Source organism: Oculina patagonica, chromosome 3, assembly GCF_052425735.1.
Source record: "Oculina patagonica isolate OP01 chromosome 3, crgOcupat, whole genome shotgun sequence".
In the NCBI taxonomy this organism is placed as follows: domain Eukaryota; kingdom Metazoa; phylum Cnidaria; class Anthozoa; order Scleractinia; family Oculinidae; genus Oculina; species Oculina patagonica.
Genome location: NC_135760.1, coordinates 23,210,592 through 23,226,024, shown reverse-complemented (window position 1 = coordinate 23,226,024; position 15,433 = coordinate 23,210,592). Strand labels below are relative to the sequence as shown.

General features: G+C 39.0%; 2 protein-coding genes and 1 long non-coding RNA gene across 4 annotated transcripts in view; all 3 read left to right on the top strand.

The window, feature by feature from the left end:
* Positions 1-4,029, top strand: part of LOC144647101 (uncharacterized) — a 63,421-nt gene extending 59,392 nt beyond the window's left edge. The window contains exon 10 of the mRNA XM_078506854.1: positions 776-4,029. Coding sequence (XP_078362980.1) covers positions 776-3,576 — 2,801 coding nt within the window. The 3' untranslated portion in view covers positions 3,577-4,029. The remainder of the gene's footprint in view (positions 1-775) is intronic.
* A 3,454-nt stretch (positions 4,030-7,483) lies between these two features.
* The window catches only part of LOC144645903 (uncharacterized), a 112,204-nt gene continuing 104,254 nt past the window's right edge, over positions 7,484-15,433 (top strand). The window contains exon 1 of the mRNA XM_078505424.1: positions 7,484-7,504. The gene's annotated coding sequence lies outside the window, so the exon portion shown is untranslated. The remainder of the gene's footprint in view (positions 7,505-15,433) is intronic.
* Positions 10,442-15,125, top strand: LOC144647082 (uncharacterized). 2 transcript variants are annotated; one of them, XR_013569522.1, is made up of 3 exons: positions 10,442-11,896; positions 12,556-13,007; positions 15,098-15,125. It is a non-coding gene; the product is annotated as an uncharacterized LOC144647082 (long non-coding RNA). The 2 variants fall into 2 exon arrangements; XR_013569521.1 differs by having other exon boundaries at positions 10,442-11,965; positions 12,242-13,007.

Sequence of the window (15,433 nt, the reverse complement as noted above, 5' to 3'; positions counted from 1 at the left end):
GGTTGTCACGCGATCATGAAATTCAAGCTACAAGCATTTCTTTGTATTTTATTGCACAATAGAAACTGAACGCTGAACTCTGATTTCCTATTCTTTGGATATATTTTGTATTTTGTTTTAAGTTACTGCTATGTTTACCACTATTTTAGATTTCGTTAGCAATTATTTTTGTATTTTGATTTATATAGCGTTATAGTTGCCTAGATACTAGAGTTATTCTTTGTGCAATGTTATATGAAGTCGTCTGAAATTTAAAATTCTTAACAGAATATGGCTACCAACTGCCGAGGTCTTCTGACGTAATCTATCTATCTATCTATCTATCTATCTATCTATCTATCTATCTATCTATCTATCTATCTATCTATCTATCTATCTATCTATCTATCTATCTATCTCTCTATCTATCTATCTACCTATCTGTCTGTCTGTCTATCTATCTATCTATCTATCTGTCTGTCTGTCTGTCCGTCTGTCTAGCTATCTGTCTTCCGCCTGGCTCAATGTCAACAAACTTACTCTTAATTTGAAAGACAGATTTCATGTTAATAGGGTCTAGACAGAGAATTGCCGCTCTTGACGGTAACATAGAACTTTCCTTGTCTAATACGGATGTAAGGCAAGTAGAGTCCACTAAATGCCACTAAATGCCTATCTATCTATATTTGGTAACAGAAGACTAGGACGACGCTGCTGGTCACCTTACTGTTTTATATAAAATCAGATTTTGAATTAACGTTGTTAACGGGCATTGATCTTTTATTCTAAATTGTAGATGCTCCCTTCTGGGGAGGTAAACCTCGCTCATGTGGCGAAGAAGGCTACAAATTGCATGGAGAAATCTGTTTTCCCATCAACAATTGCGACACGAGTAATGGTGGTTGTCGAGGTAACGCCGAGTGTGTCTACACAGGACCCGGTACAAGCATGTGTGTCTGCCCTCCTGGCTTTAGGCTCATCTCAGATGGAATAAATTGCGAACAGTGCCCCGATAACAACTGCTATACTCAGTGTCAGTTTGAAGACGACGACGAGTTACTGAGGAAGGTGTCCCGCCTTAAGACCCACGTTGAGATTCGATTCCTGAATATCAAGACATCTGATTTGATACACTATATAGGAGATAGCACTACAAAACTCGTTGTCTATGCGCACCAAATAACTATTTCTGGGACTCTAACGCTTCCAAGTGGCCTTGCCAAAGTTGCTTTCTTTGCTAATGAAATCCGGAAAGAAAACGGAGGAGAAATTGTGCTGTGGAATAATGCCCAACACACAACTTCAACAACAGGACGCCGAGCAGTTGTCAAAGTTGAAAATGAAAAACTTTTGTGTCAAAACCGTTATTCAGGCCCATCTCCATGGCCAGGACATGTCAAAGGAACAGTTCTGAATATCTATTCATCCAAATCGTCAGTACCTTTCTCGTGCTCTGGAAACTACAACGCTAGGGATATTTCAATACAAGCTGCTATCAAATCAAAACGAAATCCAAAAAAAATCATCGACGTTAAACTCTATTCAATGATGTTAAATTGTGCAAAAGTCGTTGCACAGGGAATCACGTTTGCAAAGGATGGCAAATTGCTCAGAGGAAGTCTTCCAGTTGCATTGACTCAGAAAGTTTTAGATGAAGTTCGGACAGCTAGGGAGGAAGAACTAGATACAAGCTCTGTGGATGCTCTAAGATTGGTTGCAAAGAATATGATGGAAGATCTTTCCCTTCGTGCTCGCGGAGTTTACAAGGTACCTTACCTGTCGCTGAAAGCACATGAGAAGATTCTAGTCCTCATTAAGGATGATGCTAAAATGGCCATACAGAAATACGAAAGGTTTGAGAGAATATCCCAAGATTTTGATGCAGGGATTGAAGCCACAGACTCTATGACAGAACTTATGACAACTATCGTGAGGAAAAACGACCTGGACATTGAAGCTTTGAAAACTGAACTGGAATCAGCAAAAGCAGACTCCCAGGCAATGAAAGACAAACTTGACGATGCAATAACTGCATTAGATGCTGCGAAAGCGACATTCGATGCAGGGGTGCGAGCGTACTCAAACCAGCAAATTGCCAACGCAGTGTTCTCTATAATCGGTGGAATTACATCTATATTTTCTGGTGGGGCTGGTGCTGCTGTAGGTTTCACAATTGAACTGAGTTCTCTTGCTGAAGACATAAGCAGAATTCAGAAGACGCTCTTCAAGATTAGCATTATAATGGATTCAATCTCCACGATTGCTGAAGCTGCAATAACCTTCACGGATCTTCATTACGATGTCCTACCCTATGCCGGCACAAGCACTTCTGATTACTATTCAAAATCCAGGCCCGAGAGAAATGACCAAAGTTTGGCAGTGATGATTAAAGAGTGGGAAGTGTTTGAGGCAGAAGCAGACGCATTTCTTAAAGTTGGAACAGCTAGTGGGATCTCAGGGGCATCCGATTACTTAGCAGCGCTTAAGACAGTGGCAGTTTGGGGAAAGGGATACCATGAAAAGTCTATCACGGTTCAAGAGCTTCTGGCAAGGTTGACAACGCTAAAAACACTAAAGAATGAACAGGATCAAGCACAGGCAAATATAAAAGCATCTCGCGAAACTGCACTAACTGAAAGAACAGCGAACGGAGAGCTATTAATAGAAATGGCACTGCAAAAGCAACGACTTCGTAACATAATGGTTGAAAAGCTGATGTCCTTCTGCGATTCTTATTTCTACAACTGGTTGTCGGAATGTCCTGTGATGCCTACCATATCAGATGACTTGTACGCTTTACACGATAAAGTTAATCAGGGCCTTAGTGCTGTTATCAACGCTGTTGCGAACTTTGCACGTTTTATTCCACAGGACTTTAAAGCAACCATAGTCATAACGGACGATGGAGAATGCAGTGCTCGTCGAAAGCGGGCATTGATAGCTCAGAGGAGACACCAGTTGAGGAAGCGGTCAAGTGGTGGAGCAAACCAGTTGGCACTGAACACTCTCAAATGTCCAATTTCAGAGCTCAAGCGCACTAAAAGCTTTCTATTCAAGCTTGACGAGAACGATCGACACATTTTCAAGGGACACGAGCGGGTTCACGTGGACGAGTTTGAGATTTATTTTGAAGATGCCCAGTTTGCCCCAGACGAAAAAGAGAAAGAGATTACTGCAAGGATTTCCTTTACTGGCACGATGACAGATGTATTCAGAGAAACACGATGTGAGTTTCTTGCTCCTCCTCGTGTGACAGAGTTCTCTTATCAGATCAAAGAAGGTGGCGGCTACGAGGTGACGCAATCTGGTAAAGTAAGCGACAAATATGAAGAATACTACGATGGAATTGCCGCTCTCACCACCTGGAGTGTCAACCTACCTGACGCGCTGAATAGCCCAAACCTGGATTTGACAGGAGTAACCCAGGTCAAATTGAAACTCAAGGGAACGCGAGTACCTATAGAGCTAGTTAAGGATGCCAATGAAAATGAAGGTCAAGGCGATAGGGATTCGGGCCAGCATCGGAGAGTTGCAAAGAACGACAAAGCAAAACGTCCAAAAGGATCGAAAGAGAGGAAAAGATCGAAGAGTTTCTAAAAAATGGTCACTGTACAACAGCAGTAGCTGGAAAAGGTTCTGAAGAAATATGACATTTATCCACGATAAATGTTAAAAGTAGAAGTTAGCTTTTTATTGCTACACTGCAATAGAAATACGTAGGTCATTAATGCATACGTGTGCTAATTGCATTTATTGCCAATAAAACAAAATGTGTTGGCCATTTGTCTGTGTACTTCTAGTCAATAGCTACGAGCCATTTATGGCTATAAGTGAACGTCACGTTATTTGTCCAAGGTGGTCTCCTTAGACGAAAATAGATGGTCCTCCAAGTTGTCTGGGGGTGGGTGCATTTTGCATTGTTTGTGTGGAAAAACCAGTGAGAATTTTCCACCTAATGGAACATTATATATTTTTAGTGACCATCAGGATCCCATCAACACTCGGGCCAAGCGTATAGAACATCATTACATTGCAGTTATAAGTAATTATAAAAAAAAATTTCAAGGGCCCTGATTATCTTTCTTGTAATTATTAAGTGTCCAAAAAATGATATTGCCTGAAATGTTAGTGGCGGTCGACTGTATACGCAACCAAATAGTCGATGCTGTTCAGTACACAACAAAGTATTGGGGTCTAGGGCATGCTCCTCTGAAACCTTTTTGTGTCAGAACCTCAGACGTGACACGCCATTTACAACATTATAGACATCTTCACCACAACACTTATACAACAATAGACAGAAGCCAAAGAGAGCTAACGTTCTCTCAGTTTTATCAAAGAGAGGTAGTTATTAGTGGAGTTTCTGTTAATTTTTTTAACCAAATAGTTGATGGGGTCGAGGTACACATTAAAGTAAGGAGACCGGGAGCATGCTACAAATGGAAAAATTGAATTTTCAGAACCTCGGGAATGCTATTTTGGGCATTCTAGCAGAATTTGTGCAGTATTATAGATTACACATTAAGGTATATTTAACTACAGTCCCCCCCGTATAGACCATTCCTTTTCTGTCTCCCCTCTCCCCCTTGAAATGGCATCCCCTCAAATCCCACCATGATATGAGTATGTACCATTTAAAGACTGAATAGTAGCGCCACGATCCTTCGCCATTTTGTTTTTCATTCCCCCGCGCGCCCTCCATTTCCGTATCCAGCGGTCTCCTGCGAATATAACGAGCGACTTGTAGCAAGTCAAGGAAAGGCGCAATTAAGGTTTTATTTTTACATACATTTCAACCTCGTCCCCAGGGCTTTTCCCTATTTACTCAGATATGTCCAGGATTGAACGCTAATGAGATGCACGTTCCTCATGACAGGCATCACAAAGTGTCCTCGTTAATAAATGTTCACCAAAATACACCAAATTCTGTCAAATATGAAGTAATATGGAAATGTCAAATAATACAGTCAAACATGAAGTACTTATAAAACAATACTTGCGTTCAATCCTGGACATAAGTGTATTTACTAAGGGAAAAGCGCTGGGAGCGAGGTTGCATGCATTTGTCCGAAATCCAAGGCGCTGTTCACGCGGAAGTTTAAAAACATCTCTATTAAAATTAAAGAAATATCAATGCAATTTCTCGCTTCCTTGTATCATCACCTTGTAGCTCATAGAAATTTGAGAATAGACATTTTCCCTCACTATTCTTATAGACCCTTATACATTCATTGTAAATTTTGCCGTGTTTGTCCTCCCAAAACTTTTCGCCATAACATTCGGGTAAGCGATTCAGCAAATTTTGTTACCTTACATTTGGGTCTGATAGCAGCCGTGGATGCGGAGCCGGCAGCAAGAAAATTGTTGCTTCACTCGTCATAAAATGCCATTACGTAGTTTAACTGAAGAAGATCATTTTTATTTAGATATGCCTATGGACCAAAACCAGTCTGATATAAACAAAACTTTGCTTGAAAAGCAATGATCGTGGGCACTCCAGATCCACCAAAACCTGACCGTTTAAAACTCCAAATGTACATTTTCGGCCACCACGTGGATCATCCAGGTACAAAAGAATCGGATAAGTTCCCTTACAAGGGGAACTCAAAATAAAGATTTTCGGCCATTGTGATGAAGCCTAATTAACACTCCGGATCCACCAAAAACTGCCAGTTTGAAACTTCATGTACAGTCTGGGCCTTTGTGAGAGAATGCCACAACGTTGATTCAGCCTTATGTTCACTCAGGGTCCAAAAGGATCGAATAAGAAAGGGTCAAATACATATGGTGGCCCTCAAAATGAAGAGTTTTGGCCGGGGCCTTGTAATGGAATGCCACCTTGTAGATTAAAGCTTAACTTCACCCCAGATCCACCAAAAACTGCCAGTTTGCACAGCATGAAAATTGGGATTTACATTAAATAAAAGGTGGTTAAATCTGGTGTAAATTCGGTTATCCAACTTTACACCATCAATTAAATGTTGTTAAAGGCGGTTAAACCGACCTTTACGCTACCGTGTGTAAATGTGATTTAAAGTTGGTGTAAAGAAGTCTCTTAATCTTTCTTTATACTTGAGTGTAAAGCTGGGATAAAGGTCAGCTTTAAAAAATGTAAAGTCAGCGTATAGCTGAATAATTTTCAAAATTACGCCATCTTTATTTGAGCTTTACACCACAGTAAAGTTATGTTTTCATGCCGTGTTGAAACAGTTTGTGCCTTTTTGGGACAATGCCACCACGTGGATTCAGTCTTATGTTCATAGGATCGAGTAAGAAAGTGCCACATGGGGCACTAAAAATGAAGATTTTTTTGCCCTTGTGATTAACAGTCCCTGGCTCCATCGCACGTGGAATAAGAGATGAATCCAAGCAAAGCTGTCATTTTGACCAGGTACTTATTTATGAAATCCTTTTTATTCTTATTTAACTTAATACAACCATTAATGGATATAGAAAGGTTATTTTTCATTGATATTCAGATAGCGGCTAAGTGTTTGTTTTGTTGGTTCTTGAACACAATTCGCTCATTGATCTAAAGTAGGATACGTACGACATTATGCATTTATGCAGGGATTTTTGCCAAAAAGTGCAAACATTAGGAGTTGTATTTTGTTAGAAGTTACGCTGACTATGAAACGAACTGTGACTGCCCTAAGCTAACATAACATATTAATAAACTTCAGCAACTGGCATTATTTGTGACTTTAAGTGATTTTTTAAATTTTGTTAACAAAAACTATCACATTAGGCTCTTCAGTTGTCCCAGGGTGTGGGGTATACCCTGCTATTTTCCATAAAAAGTTTCTCCACATAGTTTTCCGCATTTATGCTTGGATGCCTGTGAACAATGGTTTCAAATCGAGGTTCCGGTGGACAAAATACAGTAAATATATGAAAAATGTCCACCCATGCCTCGCCTTGAAACTATTGCTCGCGGGCTTACAAGCGTAATGCGGGAAATGTCTACTGTCAGGATTTGTTCGCTATTCAGAACCAATATCCCAGGGTGGGCGTGGGGGTTCGCTATTCAGAAGCAATATCCCAGGGTGGGGGTGGAGGGTGGTCGGGGATATTAAAGTTCCTTTGTGATTTTTGTCGTCTTACCTGTTGAACTACATCAGCTTGATACTTGAGTAAATAACCATTCTCGCCTATTTAGTCATCATTTCTGTTTTGAGCTCACAGCCTTCCACACTTTTGAAACAAATGATAACTTGTTTTATTTTGTTATTTTAAACGAAAAGTGGTCATTTGGCGTTCACGAGAGATCTGCTCGCGATGACGGCCACGAGCAAATGATTCGAAACCGAAACAGATACCAGCGTGCATTGCGGACATAGCGTGCGCACTGCCTGGGTATCAAGACAAAGAAGACAGGAGCATATAATAACCTGTTTGTTCTTTTGTGATCTGTCGACTCACCTGTAGAATTATCAGCTTGAGACTTTCGTAAATAACCATTCACGCGTGTTTATTCATCATTTGTGTTTTGAGTTCGCAGCCTTTCACACCTTTGAAACAAAGGGTAAGTTGTTTTAATTTGAACAAATTTCGCTGCATGGTTCTACTTTAGTTGAAATAAACATGAAATAGACAAAAAAATGAACATTTTCCTTGAAATTTGACGGCACAGGGAAAACATCATTAGTAATTATTTGTAGGCTCACATTTTTACGTTCCACGTGGATATGCAACTAAATTTCGAAAAATAATCATTGATAGATTTTATAAACTTTTTTCGCTTTAGAACACAATTATCTTTCCTGTTGTAATACATTCTTACGAATTTCTACACAGAAAAGTCAGTTTTCTCCAACATTAATTATTCAAATCTAATAAGCTCTATTACTGCACTAAGCATAGCCCTAGGATAATCATCTTTTCGACTAATCAATACTGTCGATAAGACGAATTCCTAACCTTAATAACACGGAAAAAAGAAACTTTTCGAGCAGCTAGGCTAATGCATAGCCGAAGTCATGATCTTCTATTTGTGGGTTTTCAAGTCACCATCGTTTAGCTTAGGAAATGGTTTATATGGATTCCAAATGATTTTCCAAACCACCAGCTATTGTACTCAGTACATGATCTAGTAGTTAATTTCAATTCCAACAATCATCCATCTACCTACTGATGCCATGGTCACAAATGGAAAAATCTAAGATGGCGCGTGGATTTCAGCCGGCCCATGACGACGAGGTCTTTTAATTGGGGGATTTTGGTTGATTTTGAGTAAGTTTAGTTAAAGGAGAAGTTCACTCCAGAATGGCCATTAATTTTTTTTACGCCAATAAAAAGTTTATGCAAAGATATGTTGTTCACCAAAACTTCAGCTTCTAACGAGCGCTTAAACCCTACGAAATCCTTTTCTGAAGTAGCCCAAAACTCGACAACTGAACGCCGCCATCTTGGAGCTGTTAATGCATGCGTGACGTCAAAGAGCTCAGCCTGAAGTTGAGCGGGAAAATTTTAATTACTTCAAACTCCTTGTTTCTTTGTAGTGGCTTTTGTTTGTCAAAATGCCTGTTTGTGCAGCTCCATTTTGCTTAAACAGAGCTCCAAGAAATACAAAAAGAGGTATTTCCGTTTTCACCGTCTTTCAATATTTAAAGAACAATTGCTCAAAAGCGGACACAAATATTTGTGTGTTCCGGCGTTAAATCGGGGTCCGATCGAGTTCATTATCGAAGTGCAATTTTCTGCAACTTTTCCAGGTTGATCTATTATTACCTATCCTTCGAGACCCTCGATTTTTCTCGTCGTCCCGCTCGACAATCTGTCTCTGGGTCTCCGAGGATGATCATGTTACCAATGTTGCAGTATTGCATACGGTACGTGCATGTTGCAATCAAGATTTGTGACAAACAGAACATAAACAACCAATAAGGCCATAAACGGCAATGTCGCCAATGTCCTTCGCAGTAATAAACGTCCTCCTCCACTGCTCGCGTCAGTCATGACGACATGAACGCGAACATTGCTGTTTCGTTTTGTTTACAGCATCCATCCTAGTTATTTTACGCCGGACGTTTGCTTGAACATTATAAAAAATTACCAAAGTAGAATGAAAAGAATATATTTACTTGTTTGCTTGACCACAAATAATCGCCGGGACCTCGATCAAACGCCCCCAGGGTTTATTTAAAAGTTAGCAGTTTTGACCCGGCGTTTATACGAAGCCGGCGTTTAATCGGGGACCCGCGTTTAATCGAGAAAATACGACGAAGTCAACAACAACAACAGAGAGTTTGTCTGGTTGATTAAAAATCCTCCCTAAAATAAAGTAAAAAAGTGAAATAGCATAATCGTAACATTGGTTAATATTGCGTCTGCCTTTTTCTTTTTTTGTGGGTATTTTCACTCAGGAGACTGTATCTGTGATCTTCTTCGAAGCATTCTTCCGTATAGTTTTCGGAACACACAAATATCTATGTCCGCTTTGCCAGGAATTTTTCGTTTCTGCCCATTCTTATAATCCATTCGTGAGCATTTTTTCTTTTAGATATTGAAAGACGGTGAAAGGTTTTTTGTATCTCTTGGAGCTCTGTTTGAGAAACATGGAGCTGCATAAACAGGCATTTTGACAAACAAAACAAGGAGTTTTGAGTATTCAAACTTCAGGCTGAGCTCTTTGACGTCACGCATACATTACTAGCTCCAAGATGGCGGCGTTCAGTTGTCGAATTTTGGGCTACTTAAAGAAAGATTTCGTAGCGTTTTAGCGCTCGTTGGAAGCTGAAATTTTGGTGAATAACATATTTTTGTATAAAGTTTTTATTGGCGTAAAGAAAAAAAAATGGCCATTCTGGATTGAACTTCTCCTTTAAAAAAAAAATAACACAATATTATTCAGCGTACTATGCAATTTTTAACCAATTCCTATAATAATCAGTTTTGTAACCGTGCGGTTAATGTTTGACCACCTCTTTTAGTTCTTTGGCTAGAGAGGCACGGCACCGCACAGTAAATCAAAGTGGCTACGAGCCACTAAACTCGGAAAATAAATTAGGAAACAAAGAGGAAACTTTTACAAAGATTTGCCACACTGCAGTTAAATCCACTCTCGACACATAACATCCAAAACATTTGAGGTTTTTAAAAATTGTTGATGAGAGCACTCGGAAAATAAATTAGGAAACCAAGAGGAAACTTTTACAAAGATTTGCCACACTGCAGTTAAATCCACTCTCGACACATAACACCCAAAACATTTGAGGTTTTTAAAAATTGTTGATGAGAGCACTCGGAAAATAAATAAGGAGACAAAGAGGAAACTTTTACAAAGATTTGCCACACTGCAGTTAAATCCACTCTCGACACATAACACCCAAAACATTTGAGGTTTTTAAAGGTAAAAGCCTGTTCCGGCAAGTTTGTGGCCAAATATGGAACTTTTTTTTATTATAACGAACACAGAAATGCTTTGTTATCACTTTCGCTTTTATCCCGTTCCGAGAATGAACGATTATCCTTTGGTAGTTAATGCGTAGGAAAACACCACAGGGTGCTGTAGAAATCCTACAGGATAAGCCAATCAAATGTCTCGATTCATTAAAGTTATTTTTGGCATGTTTTCCTTTGGGATCCTTTGGTTATTAATTACATGTATCTCGCCTTCGGTGAAACTGGTCATGGCCACAAACAAAAAATATAAGGGACGAAGCCCAAACGTGACGCGGTACTTAAATAGTTGTGGCCGCGAAGTAGATATCTCGGGGCTAATTGCGCCAAATCTTGCTGCTGGAGCGAGACTCGCAGCCAAAATTTAGAGTCAGGCCCTGGACGAGAAGACTTCCAGAACATACGAGCTACGGCTCATCGTATTAGAAGAGTTTGCGGCCCAGAACGGCGATGATGCGATTTTGTTCGGTCCAGACAAAAGGCCCTTTTTAGCGACCACATTGCAAACCATAATGCGTAAGGTATTTTAGTACCGATGGTCGTACCGATCTAGAAATGACAGTAATCAGTTACGAGTACTCCGAAGCACATTTGGTTGTGTCATCGTGCCTTTGTGAACTTTTTGATGCTATTTTCTAGTTAGTGTACATCGTATTCATTAGATATATTTGTTGATTACGACAAAATCAGCTGAAATAATTACGTTGTTATTGACTTTAATTCTTGAGTGATCGTGCGGCAGATGAATTGAGGCTCGCCGGATGTGCAACTATTAAAAACACGAGCTCGAGGTGATTTGTAAAATTTACGTTTTCAGATTTAAATGCGCCTTTAATTTAGGATAAAAGTAGGTTTACCCTATTTTTACTGAACTGACTTCCGTCCAAATAACAGTGATTGATTTCTATACACCATTCACATTTACGCTTTGAAACCACGGCCACAGTTGTCACAGTTTGCAATAACGCAAAACCTGGTAAAAGAATGGTAAGACATATTTTAATGCGAGCGCAAAATGTGGTACATCTACAAAAACCACAAATTGCGTTAACGCAATTTGTGGTATAAAAACTTAAGGCTATAGTCCATACTTTTGAAACCACAGTTTGCAATAACGCAAAACATGGTAAAATAACATTGAGACATATTTTAACGCGATCGCAAAATGTGGTACATCTACATGAACCACAAATTGCGTTAACGCAATATGTGGTATAAAAGTGAAGGCTGAATTTTGAAACTACAGTTTGCTGGTAGGTGCATATTAAGACCTTGTTTGAAACGAAAAGCAAAAAATCTGAAAAACACTTGCAGAGATTATAATTAGACTCGTGAAAAGAAGGAACATGTGCTGTGGGTCGCACGCATTGGCCAGGTTACCCAGGTTTTCGTGGCGTTCAAGATGGCGACGGACTGACTCAACGAACGCAATTGATAAGAAGGATTTTGCTCCTTTTGGGGAGTACAAAAAGCTGCCACCTTTTTTAAGGCCTATCTGGGGGAGAACAAAAGCTAGGTGAACTAATTTTTCTCGGCAAAAAAATGCGAATTATTTTTCGCGATCGTATTGTACAATGTAGAAGGGGTATCAAATGGTCTTTGCGAGCATTTGCGAGCATGCGAGCACATCGTTTTTCTTTGCGAGCACGAGCATTGACAAAAATTAGCCTTGCGAGCAACGAGCACTTTTCAAAAAGCTACCTCACTAAAAACTGAGCATGCGAGCACTTGCAAAAATGTGCGAGCACGAGCAAACGAGCACCCACTAAAATTTTGCGAGCATTCCGAGCAAAAGCTTAATTTTGCGAGCACTGCGGCATTTTGAGAGACCATTCATGACCCCTAATGTAGACATTGTAAGATCGTAATTATTAAGAAGTTAAAGCTGTTATAAGTCAAAAGGAATTTATTATACCTCAGTTATCGAAATACTCTGTAATTCAGGAAACTTACAGCTATACCCAACAATTAGATAATAACTCTACTACTGTACTAGTTTGTGGCAAATGTGCAATTTCATATTCATTCTATTTATAATTATATTTAAGTACGTAATATCAGCTTGTTTTGTACTATAAAAGTCTTATAGAACATAATTTAATATAATCCCGGTGGTTTCATTTTTCTAGCAAACATGTTGAATATTCTCTATGTGTTGATAATTTTTTTTTTCAGAGGTGATGGATGAAACAAAAGGAAAGAAAATTGGGACATTATGCACCTATCAATGGTTTGCCCCAGGATGGGGGGGGGGGGATTTGACATGGTGAAGCTCTCCCAGGGAAGGGATTTTGACATCTAAAATGGTCTGCTGGGTTAGAAAATTAAGAGGAGATATGTGAAATTTGACATTCGCTAGGTGCCCAGGGGTGGGGAATTCAACTCTGGACTCCAAAAAATGTCAAATTCCCCTTGGGTTGCCACCCCCCCCCCCCATCCTGGGGCAAACCATTGATAGGTGCATTACGCTGTCGTGGGCTCAAGCCTCCTGTAATTATATGCAGCAGCCTTCAATTATTGGTTTAGTGCGTCTGGGCACACAGAGCCATTCCGCAAAGCTATTGTTGTTACTGAAGATGGCTCTTAAAAAGTTATTCCTAATAAGGGAAATCCCATGTCTTCATCTGGTAGGTAATAAATTGATTCAATGATTACTTTTTGCTATTGGAATGGGTTATTCAGTCTACTATTTAAGCTCCGGTGTCAACAGTTGGGGGGGGGGGGGGCAGGGGGAGTCTGAACCTCCCGCCTCCCGTACCTTTTACTCCCGCTTCCCGTACCTTTTACTCCCTCCTCCCGGCCGTTTCCGTAGCTGTTCTCTCATGCTTGTTCCATGTCTATTGCGAAATAAATTAATGAAATGTTACAAAATTTCACTCGTTTTCTCCCGGTTCCCGCCACTTAAGAATCCCGCTTCCCGCCCTCTCTCCTCCCGCTTCCCATTCCTTTTCTCCCGGGCTCCCGCCCCCCTGTCCCTCTCCACTCAAAATACAAGATTTCAGGGTCATGGAAACCTTAGAAATTATATAGCTAAGATAAGTATCTTGGTATAAATATCTATACTGTTACAGCTGTAGCTCTTGTTCACTCCTTCTTAAGTGATTTAAGTAACTTTGTTTTCTGCAACTTCTTTTTATACGGCTCACCTGAATAGGAAATAATCAAATTATAAAGTGTTCGTTATGTCGCTGGTCGTGTGATTGTTTACTTGCATAGTTTACTGATTTAGTTTTAGAATTAATGAATTCTTCTTACTAACTATTTTGTAAACATGCAATCAATTAATAAATTTATATCATCTTGTTTTGATTCAACAAAACGTTTTCAAGATCATGTTACCAACACTCTGCCAGTAGAGTAGAGGTTAATTTTGAAGATTAATCTTGTATACAACAACAACAAAACTTTTGTTCACACCCTTAATTAAATTAAATTTACAATACAGTCAGAATTAATTTCATACATGTATGTTTTAAGGTACTAAACAATTTAGCTCTAAGTATTATCTGACAGAACTGTTGCATGTTTATGAACCTGTGAGACACCTTGGCTCATCTTGTGACAAGTGGCGGCTTGCTATTGACTTCTACAACTTAAGGCAATTCTGGTGAATTGCATTTTGCATCCTTGCTGCGCATAACATTTGCGTCTTATAGCGCTTACACCCGCAAGCGTGCACACAGCATTAGGGTTTCCTAATGAAATGAAATTAAGTGACCCCCCATTTTATAACATAAATTCCAAGAAAAAACAACCCTCTATGATAATATCCAAGTTTTTGATTATTGAATTATTGATTTGAATTATTGATTTGCCGTTTTTGAAATATTCTCATAGAATTGTCATTAAGATCTGTTTTAGGTATTTCAATGGAAGAATATAGCTGCTTCAATAGCCATGTTATTCCATTTTGTTTGATTTTTACAGCAAAATTTAGGCGTTTCACTATTAGGTATATTTTTTTGAAGCATTATAAAGCGCTTTGGACTTGGATAAGTGCTATAGAATGATATAAATATTATTGTACAGTGTCTTTTATTGTACTGATATAGTGTTTTAACCCTAGTTGTTGTTAAGGTTATTAACAACAATGTAAAATCATGTGATTATGTTGTTTACAATATTACATATTGTCACCCCATTAATCTGTGCTTCCTTTATTTATTCTCATTAATTTCCTTCATTTTAAAATTTTACCTCTTTCACATAAATATTTGTGTTATCCAGTGGTAAGTCTCCTTTCAATTCCTGTCAATTTAACTTGCTTAACTTTTAAATACCGTATTTATTCTATTAAGCACCCTGAGTGCCTAATAAACTTTTGGACCTTGAGAGCTAGTGTACGTTTATTCGAAGTGCGCGCTTATTTGAGGCTGGGCGCTTATTAATTTTTCCATTCCTCGCAAGTAGTGAGTTTATTTTACAACAAAACAATGAATAATAATAAAACGCGAAGATATACCAAAGCAGAATTTTAACTGTTCATTGAAAGTTTCTGTAAAATAATAATAAAACGCGGTCTTCTGGGAACTCTCTCAGTAGTACTTAGTCAATTTCAATCTCAGTTTCGATAATAATCAAAGTACTCCTCTTGTGAAAATAAGTGAAGAAGTGGTCGCAAGTTATTTTCACTTTAATCCAAGTCACCACTTATCATGTACTCCTCTTGTGCACGTCAGTATTTTTTTAATGTTGTTATATGATATCTTATTTTTAGGTTATCCCATTACATTGCCAAAGCAAATCGTGTCAACACTCGAAGCTGCAGTGGAGGAATCACTAGCAAACCAAGACATGCCTGATGTAGCTGGAAAACGGAATTATTCTCTGTAAATTAGTTAGTTAACAGGGACGTTGCTTGGGGTTTAATCGAGCCCCTCTTATTATGTTACGGGTTTTTTCAATGTTTCGATACGTGTAATGCAATTCATTACTGCACTTTCCTTTTGACCTTACTCAGTCGAAAAAAAACCGATTTTGTTTGGGATATCGTAGAGCCCGTGTCGTCAAAGGTTAAGTAAATTCTGAATAGGCTATTCCAGTCTCATACCCA